This window comes from Motacilla alba, chromosome 14, assembly GCF_015832195.1.
Source record: "Motacilla alba alba isolate MOTALB_02 chromosome 14, Motacilla_alba_V1.0_pri, whole genome shotgun sequence".
NCBI classification, from domain to species: domain Eukaryota; kingdom Metazoa; phylum Chordata; class Aves; order Passeriformes; family Motacillidae; genus Motacilla; species Motacilla alba.
In genome coordinates, this window is record NC_052029.1 from 2,597,022 (window position 1) to 2,606,326 (window position 9,305).

General features: G+C 56.4%; 1 protein-coding gene across 1 annotated transcript; it reads left to right on the forward strand.

Moving 5' to 3' along the window:
* Window positions 1-145: 145 nt before the first annotated feature.
* Window positions 146-9,202, forward strand: HMOX2 (heme oxygenase 2). The gene is made up of 6 exons (XM_038151156.1): window positions 146-270; window positions 4,594-4,695; window positions 6,394-6,511; window positions 6,791-7,282; window positions 8,229-8,349; window positions 8,431-9,202. Exons 2-6 carry the CDS (start codon window positions 4,616-4,618, stop codon window positions 8,553-8,555), a joined length of 936 nt encoding a protein of 311 aa, XP_038007084.1. The 5' UTR covers window positions 146-270; window positions 4,594-4,615; the 3' UTR covers window positions 8,556-9,202.
* Window positions 9,203-9,305: the final 103 nt, after the last annotated feature.

Below are 9,305 nucleotides of genomic sequence, written 5' to 3' on the forward strand. Positions count from 1 at the left end.
CCCTCCGGGGGCGGGGCCGCCCAGGTGAGCGCGGGGGGCGGGGCACCACGTGACTTCCCTCCCGCCTCCCTTCCATTGGCCGCTTCTGCGCTTGCGCGGCCTCGCGCCCCGGCCGCCTCCGGAGGGGGGGGTGCTCGCGCGCCGCCCGGGCCGCGTTGGCCAATCGGCGGCGCGTGCGGTGCGCGCGGTGCGCGGCTCGCGATTGGCCGGCGGGGCCGCGGGGCCGCGGGGCCGCGCTTTGTCTCGCCGGGGCCGAGGGCGGCGGCAGCGGTGAGTGCGGCGCGTCCCCATGGCAACGCGGCCGGGCCGACCCCGCGGCCCGATCCCTCCCTCGGGGCCCCCCCGGCGGGGCTCTGCCCGCTCCCGGCGGCGGGTGGGCCGGGAAGCCCTCCCGGGCCGCCGCCCGCCGGGGCCCGGGGCCGGCGCGGCCGGCGTGACCGCCCTGCGCGGGCCGGGCCGGGCCGCTCGGGCCCGCGACTCCCGCCGCGAGCCGTGCGCCCGGGCGGGGCCGGGCCGGCCGTTCGCAGCCCTCCCCGGTCCTGCCGCGTGTCCCCGCGAGCGAGCGGGCGCCTGCCCGGCGGCGTGTGCCAGCACCGGGTCCTCAGCCCCGCCGTGACTTTGCACGGCTGCTCGTGAGCGGCGCCCGGGGCTTCGGGAGCCGGAGCCCTGCGCTGCGTGCTGCCGGTGGCCACGGGGCCGCTGGGCTTTCCTCGGCCCCGCCGAGCTCAGAGAAGCACTTGGAGAGCCTTGAAGGCCTCTTGCTATTCCTCCTTTTCCAGTCCTGGCCGTTGTCCTGTTCAGGCCTCAGCACTGCGTTGCACGGAGCAGCCCTAAGTGCCTGTCACTGGCCCTGCTTGGCGTGTCCCGGGCACAGCTGACAGCCGACACGACCCGGGACAGGCTCTGGCTCTCCGCCGAACAAAGGCTGTTGGTGTAATTGTGTGTGTCTGATACAATGTTTTCTTTCTCAGCCCACATCCAACCCTGGCTTTTCCCTTGTCTGTTCCTGTAGCCAGGGTGAGAAAATAGGTTCTTGATGGGCTGACACAAGTGCCACTACCACAGGGCAGCACTGGACAAGGTCTTTGAGGTCACCAGGAGCTTCCTTTGGTCGGTTTGTTGAGGTGCTGGGCTGCAGCTCTAGAAGACAAGTAGTGTTTGTGTGAGCATTGCTAGAAGTGTCTGGGACTTGAATTACTGGCTAAATTTAGGCTGTGTCCAGGTGAAATCTTAACTTTCCTGGGATCAGGTAATATGGTAATTTAGCCTGAGGCTCCATTTCCAGCAGCAGCCAGTGCCAAATCCCAGAAGGAGATGGAGATGAGAATCTCTCCTGCTGGATTGCCAGGTAATCTCTGGGATGATTCTTCAAGCCTCTAGGCCTGGGTTTCTGAGGTTTGTTTCCACTGCAGTGATGGTAGGTCCAACTACACTCTGAGCTCTGTGTGTGGGGAAATGCCTTGAAGTTGCATGCAAATTAAACAGCAGATATGAACTCTGTACTGCCCGGGTGTTTGGGAGTTACCAAACTTCTCCCAGAGTGCCCAGTCAAATCTAGGTCTCCCAGTCCTCCTTCCCTGCAGCAGCAGTGTCTTCTTCCTTCAAAAGGCTCGGGATTATTTGGATTAAATGTTTCCCTACCCTGAGAAGACCAGCTGTGCTTCTGGGGCGTGCAGCTTGGTGAGCAGATGTGTGTAGGGACAAACTGTACTCACTGAAATGAGGTAGAGGTGTTTTCTCCGGGAGTTTGAACACTGTCATTAGGGAAGAAATGTTTGGAATGCTGAGGTGTCCTGTACCAAACCTCCTCCCCGCTCTCCAGCCCTGCTGTCCCAGGCGATGGCTGTTGGTTGCTCCCAGGCAGGCTGTGTCTGGGCACTGGGAGGTACCCTGAACATCAGCCAGGTCCTGGATGAGCAGAGCTCCCTGCAGCAAATGAAATGGCATTCCAGCCTCTGCAGAGGAGGTGGCAGTGCCTGAGCCTCTCCTTGGCGTGTGGGACGTGTCCCCTTTCAGAGGAGCAGAGAAACCAGGGCTGTGACCACGAACTGAGGCTTGCAGTTCTAGTGTTGGAGTGAAAGCAGCAGTGTGTGCTGCTGTGAGACACTGTGGCTCTGCCTTCCCCCCAGCTCTGCAGTGACCCACCAGGGAAAGGATGGGGTTTGTGCTGACTTGTCTTGTTGGGGATGTGTCTGTGCTAGAGACTGTATTGGGAAAAATCTCAGCTTCCACGTTTTCCTGCACGAGTTCTGCCCTCACCTGGGGCTACAGGGACTGGTGTAACCCTGCCACGAGAAGAACTTGTCAGGCTGAGCCCTGCAAAACATGCCAGGGGAAATGCAGGTCTGAGAATGCACCAGAGGCCTTCAGTGACTTTCTGCATGGTAACCCCTGCTCCCAGCAGCAGACTGTGCTCCTGGGACAGTCATTCACCATTCCCATTAGCTGTGCTTCTGCAGCACCAGTGACAGGGCTGGCTGGAGGCTGCTGAGACCCCGCTGAACACGAGCGTGCTCAGGCTGTGGCAGTGAGGCTCTGATGAGTGAGCAGGTGATGATCTCAGGGCCATCTTTGGCCGTGGGGAGCCTTGAGCCATTGCTGCTGTTAACCACTGATTTTGGGGCCTGGCCTGGTGTGTTCCTTTGGGCTGGATTTGATGTCAGCCTTCAGGCCTCTCCCGAGGGATGAGTGTGGCTCAAGTGCTCTGTAGCTCTGCTCTCACCTGCTGCTTTGTACCAGTGGCTGTTTCAGGCATGTGGAGACAGGCACCTCACCTCCAGGACTCTGTCTTTCTGGGAGTATAAGATGAATTTGAACTAGTTTGTCTAGTTTCATTTTGGGATCTACATCTCCTGAGAAGGTCCTGAGCTGCCATGAGCAGAGCAGGCAGGGTGTCACAGAGCTGGTGACATTGACAGGTGGTGAGCGTGCTGTTCCTCCTGTGCCCACAGCAGGCTCCTGGCTGAGCTCAGCTGGCTCATTTGTCTTTGTGCTTTGGTTTCCCTTCCCCACTCTGCAGCTGTGTGAGGGGTGAAGGTGTGTCCCCGAGGTGAGCTCCTGGTGAGTGATCCCGCAGCACAGCACCCCAGGCTGGTTTCTGGCCTGACCTTTATCCGGGGCTGGGGAGGCTGCACGGAGCCATGTCAAGGGAGTGCTGGTGAGACTGTTGGACTGCCACCCCATGTGACCCTGAATGACTTCTGTCCCAGCCCTGGGCTCCTGGCATCACAAACATTGCACTTGGTCAGCCTTCCCCTGGGAGGGCTCTGTCCCAGGAAACGTGAAGATTCTGTGATCCCAGGGGAAACCTTCAGCTGGTGATGAGTGCCCCAGACCAGCTGCTGTGCCTGAGCTGGGGGGGCCTTGGGCTGCACCTGAGGGTGGGGCTCAGCCCTGGCTCCTGCTTGGGGTGTGGAGAGCACTGAGGGTGGCTGTGAAGCAGGGCTTAGAAACTCTGGGCTGAGGAACTGGAGAGCAATTAATTTCTAAGTGGTGTGCTGGTGTGAGCTGCTGTGCCAGCGCTGGCCCTGTGCTGACCAGCTGCTTGTTGGCTCTCCCAGTCCCCAGCCGTGGGCTGAGCAGTGAATCCATGGATGCAGCCCAGCAAGGGGGGCTGAACTGAAGTGGGGAGCACGAGGAATGTCCCTTGGTGAGTGCTTTCTGAAGAGCCAGCATCAGCTTGGCTCCTTGCTCCTCTCCCGAGGCTGCCTGAAAGGTGGTGGTGGTGTTGCTCTGCACAAAGCTGATTACAGGTCCATTTTATAAATGAGGAGCCTGGATTTCTGTGCTCAGCCCATGTAATCCAGGTGTGTCTTGCTCCTGCTCCCGGGTAAGGCTTGCGCACCCTGTTACATTCAAGGACATTTTATTTCCTCTTGCAAATGAGGAGGGGGAGCCCAGTTACTTATGGGATTTGAACCAAATTCTGCCAGGCAGGTGAGGAGGGGTGTGAGTGGGAGCAGGAGCTGTTTGCAGCTCACTCTGCTTGGAGAGTGGCCCAGGAAATGCAGAGCAGTGAAATCTGCCCCTGCTTTGGAAGTTCCTGTTCCTCTGTTCTGTCACAGGGAATGTTCTTGTTTCCCCTGTGAGCTGCCTGACTTCAGAGCTCAGCTGGCCTAATTCACCACTGCTTACTTCAGGAAGCTTTGTTCTTGTACATGTAGCTTGTTCTTCCTCTTGAGTGAAGAGGGTCTTCCCTTTCCAGTTTCTCTGCTCAGTGTGACATTGGGGGAAATGTTTGGTAGCGCCAGGGAAAGCAGCCTGCTCATAAGTCGGGTGCAGATTGCCAGCATGGAGGTCTCATCTTCAGCCAGGAGCCATCCTGAAGGGGGAAATGGAATGCAGGCTGCTGTGATTAATGTTTTGTGAACTGGCTGTCAGTGTTGAGGTTCACCTGAAGTGGCTGAACTGAACAGGCAAATCTGCATCCCTGGAAGTGCCTGGTGTGAGGTGGAAACAGCCAGAGGCTGCTCCTCACTGCCCTGCCTGGCAGGGCTGCTCAGAGAAGTCCTGGTTGTACTGTTCAGCATTTCACACCCATCCCTTTGCTAAGGCAGCTTCCCCTGAAAGCCTCTCTCTGATTTTGCCTTTCAGACTGATCCCAGCAGTGACCACAATGCCATCAGCCCTGGAGAGCCCGGAGGGGGGAGAGGAAGACGTTTTGCACTATGAGGAGATAGAAGATGATGCTGTCAGGTGAGTTCTATCCCACACAATGGCACAGACACGGCCTTGGGCAAGGCAAGAGATCTTCCAGGTAAAGGAGTGATCCTTCTCATCTGAAAGAAGTGAGAGACCCCAAAAAAGGATCAGTCAAATACATGTGCTGTGAAACCTTGAGCCAAACTGTACTGTAAGGGTGGAAGGGATGGGCAAGAGTGATCTGGCAGGGCTGACAACAAACAGTTGTTTCTCTAGTCTTGACTATGAAAGTCACATGTCAGAAACACTCTTGACTCTTTGGCAGCTGTGTTTGTGTCTTCCTGGCCGAGGGGAGCCAGTTTTCCATGGCTCGCTGGGCAGGCTTCTTGTTTTGAAAACTGACTCTGGAGGTGAACTCTACTCTGGTGAGCTCTTGCCTTTGCAGAATACCCAGGTCTAGGCAAGGACATTTTCTAGGACATTACTTTAAAAAACAAATTCACACACATGTTCTAAAAGCCAAGGCTTCAGACTTGGAAAACAGGAAGGGTGAGCCAGGGTGCTTTCTAGAAGATCTAGACAGGCTGGTCAACTTCTTTGACTTGACAGGCTCGGCTTCATGAGAGGTTAATGTTTGCTGGCTCTGCTGGCACACTGAGTGGGTCTGGAGTGTTCAAAGCCTCTCTTAGAGCTAACACGAGTGTGCTAGCTATAGCAAACTAGAGATAAAAACTGTGAGGTGCACTTTGGCATGATTTGAGTGAGTATTGATACTGTACCAGTGGCCTGATGCTGTTCCCGAAGGGTGGCTGTAGCCAGAGGGGGTCAGGCTCTTCTCCCAGGGAACACTGACAGAATGAGAGGACACAGCCTTAAGCTGCCCCAGGGGAAGTTTAGGTCAGACAACAGAAAAAATTCCTCACTGAAAGAGTGACGGGTGACAGGCACTGGAATTGTCTGCCCAGGGAGGTGGTGGGGTCACTGTCCCTGGATGTGTTTAAGGACAGCCTGGACTGGCAGTCAGTGCTGTGCTTTAGGTGATGAGGAGGTGTTAGGTCATAGGTTGGACTTGGTGATCTCAAAGGTCTTTTCCAACCCAGTTCATTCTGTGCTCCTGTGTCCAGGTGGGTGCAGTGCCTGTAGCTTAAAATCATAGATTTTAATGTTTTGAGTCTCTTTTAAAACAAGACACCTTGTGGAAACTTGAAAAAACAGTGTAATGCAGGAGAAAAACTTGTAAAGGGTGTTCTTGCCCTGCTTTACCATTCAGCTCTTATCTCTTCACCAGCAGTTGATATCCAGATTGGGAAAGGTGGGGGACCTACCTGAGCCTTTTTTCTTCTCCAGCAGAAGATACCACCAAGGCCCCCAAGCCCTTTGGGCTGCCCTGATAGTTGCTCCCCATACGCTCAAGGCTTCCTTGTGTAGTGTTGTTGGCTCACATGGATGAGAAGCAAAAGTCATGGCGCAGGGATCAGCAGGTCCTTGGCAGTTGCTTCTGCATCCTGGGCCAGAGCCCCTGGTAAGCCCCAGCCCTCCTGGAGTGGCAAGTCTGGTTGGCACATGGGCTGCTGCCACCCTGCTGCTCCCTCCAGCAGGTGCCAGCTCAGCCCGCGGGGTGGCTGAGGGTGCCACCTTGTACATTCTCTGAACCGGGATGGTTGATGGTGGGGGATCCCTCCAAACACAGCAGGGACAAACTCATTGCTGCCTGAGGCCGTGGGGTGACGGGAGCTCCCTGTTTGCCTGCAGCCCCATGGACCTTTCGGAGCTGCTGAAGGAGGGGACGAAGGAATCGCACGACCGCGCGGAGAACACTCAGTTTGTCAAGGACTTCCTGAAGGGCCGCATCAAGAAGGAGCTCTTCAAGGTGGGTGTTGCTCTGCTCCCCGTCTCTTTGATGCACCCAGTGACTGCTGCAGACTCCCAAGGCAGAGCCTCGCAGCCCTGGGTGCTATGGTGGTAGGTGGAGCAGAGCCTTGGCTCCTTCAGGCAGTGCCTGCCTGGCACAGGCTCTCCAGGCTGGTTGTGTGCCAGGTCTGGGGGTTTGCTCTTGTTTACCCAAATTCCTTGTAGGCAGGAGTAGTCATGAGATGAGTTGTGCCCATCCAGTGAGCAGCTTCTCACGTGTGCTGTGCTCTGTCCGTAGCTGGCCACTGTGGCCCTTTACTTCACCTACTCTGCTCTGGAAGAGGAGATGGATCGCAACAAGGACAACCCACTCTTTGCTCCTCTGTATTTCCCCGTGGAGCTTCACCGGAGAGAAGCTTTGGCCAAAGACCTCAAATATTTCTATGGGGAAGACTGGAAGGAAAAGATCCAGTGTTCAGAGGCAACTCAGCAATATGTGGACAGAATCCATCATGTGGGCCAACACGAGCCAGAGCTGCTGGTGGCTCATGCTTACACACGCTACATGGGGGACCTCTCAGGTGGCCAGGTGCTGAAGAAGGTAGCCCAGAGGGCCCTGAAGTTGCCCAGTACTGAGGAAGGGATCCAATTCTACGTGTTTGACAACATTTCCAACGCACAGCAGTTCAAGCAGCTTTACAGAGCAAGAATGAATGCTCTGGACTTGGACAAGAACACCAAGGAAAGGATCGTGGAGGAGGCCAACAAAGCCTTCAGATTTAACATGCAGGTACTAAACAAATCCCTTGATCTTCTGCATGTGTTGGTGCTGCAGCTTTTAGGTCTGGCCCAGGTTAATCCCGTCACACCACTCACCTAGTCAGTGGTCTGGGGCTCAGACCACCACAGCCCCTCCTTGAGGAGTTGGGATTCTAGTTGAACTAGCTCTTTGACTGGCTTCAGGCAGGAATTCCTCCCATGCTCCAACACAACAGCCAAGCGCTTTGATTAAGGCAAAATTAATATGACTTGAAGATTCCCACAGGCTGTGTGGCTGTGAAGCACTGAGGGGAGCAGAGCTCTTGTGCCAGGACAGCCTCAAACAGTTTGAGTGTGCTGCACCACCCTGGTGACAATTCATCTCCTGTCCCAGGTCTGACTTGTTGCCCATGGTCAAAAATGTCTGGAGCCTCCTGTTCCTCCCGTAGCATTTGCCTCTCATCAAACCTGACTGAGCTGCTGCTTGCCCCAGGGGATGAACACAGATTTAGCTACTGGATGGAAGTTTTAATCTTGTGCTTGTAGCAGGTCAGTGGGATTTAAACTGGCCAGAAACACGGTGAGGTGTGGTTGGCTCCTTTGTCAGGATCCTTAGGGAATCCCATGGCAGTGAGAGGGGCTGCCTGACCGCTGCAGGAGCTGCGATCCTCCAGGGTCTGCAGCGGGAGGGGAGAGCTTGTTGCCCCACACTCCCACCCACAGCAGGCTGGCCAGTGAGCAGCAGGGTGGTGCTGCCTTGCTCCTGGCTCTGACCGAATGCTCTTGGGATGGGCTGTGCCTTCCTGGAGCTGCAGCATGTGCCAGGTGTCTCCCCAGCTCTGCAGCGGATGCCCTGAAAGGCAGCTGGGGACAGGGAAGCAGGAGTGGTGCTGGCCTGTTCCCCAGATGATTGCAGGGGTCTGGCTGAGAGCTGCCTGGCTCTGCCTGCTTCATGTGCTCGCTGTGACCGCTTGCAGGTGTTCGATGAGCTGGACAAGATTGGCAGGTCGCTGGGAGAAGAAGCCCAAGATGGAGGCTTTCCAGTCCACGATGGAAAAGGAGACATCCGCAAATGCCCTTACTATGCAGACAAACTGGGTAGGTGGTGGCAACGAGGGGGCTGCCACGGGTGTGTGGCACAGGAGCGGCAGTACTAACGGTGCTTTCTGTGTCCTGCAGGCACAGCAAGCCCCAGCTGCCCCTTCCACGCTGCCGTGGGCCTGGCCAGGCAGCCCCTGGTGCAGCTGGTGCTGGCAGCCTGCATGGCCGTGGCAGCGGGAGCTGCAGCCTGGTACATCCTGTGACAGGCACGGTGTGGCTCTGCTTGGGGGCAAGGGGAAAGACGTGCCCTGCCTGCTTTCCGACCTTTCCCTTGCTGGTGGTGAGTTGGCTGCAGAGTGGAGTAAGGAAATAAACAGGAATCCTGTGGGACTGTCCAAGCCTCCTTGCACACCGCTGGAACACAACGTCTTTAGCTGTGCATGGACTGGTCAGTGCCAGGGGGTGAGGCCTCCACTGCAGCACTGCCCTACCCAGGCTGGGGCAGCTTTTAAGGCTAGAGATGTCCTGTCCTGTCCTGTCCTGGCAATGGTTTCACATGCTTTTCATCTCCATCCCTTGAAGCAGTGTCTGGAGGGGGTTTCCTGCCCTGGGTTGCATCTGCAGAATGTGTCATCAACCTTCCAAACAACGAGCACTTGCTTTCTTACCCTGAGAAGCTGAGGCTGTGCCATGGGGCTGCTAGCTCAGAGGAGTGTCCTGTTTGGTGCAATGTCTGAGGAACCAAGTCTGACTCCTGTTGGAGGGAGCTCCTTGGGGAGGGGGGCAGGACCGTGGTGGGGTTTGGAGGTGACAGATGTGTATTGTGCAACTTCGGGGTTGAGGGTTGGTTGTTGGTTATCTTTCCTGAAGCCTTGACTGGAATAAAAGTTGCAATGCTGTAGCTGGGGAAGCCAAAAGCACATCATTGTGAGAACAGGGAGGCTGGGGAGGGGGTTAAGGCGGAGAAAGGGAGAGCCATCCCACACTGTTTCACTTGTCTCTGACTAATGCAG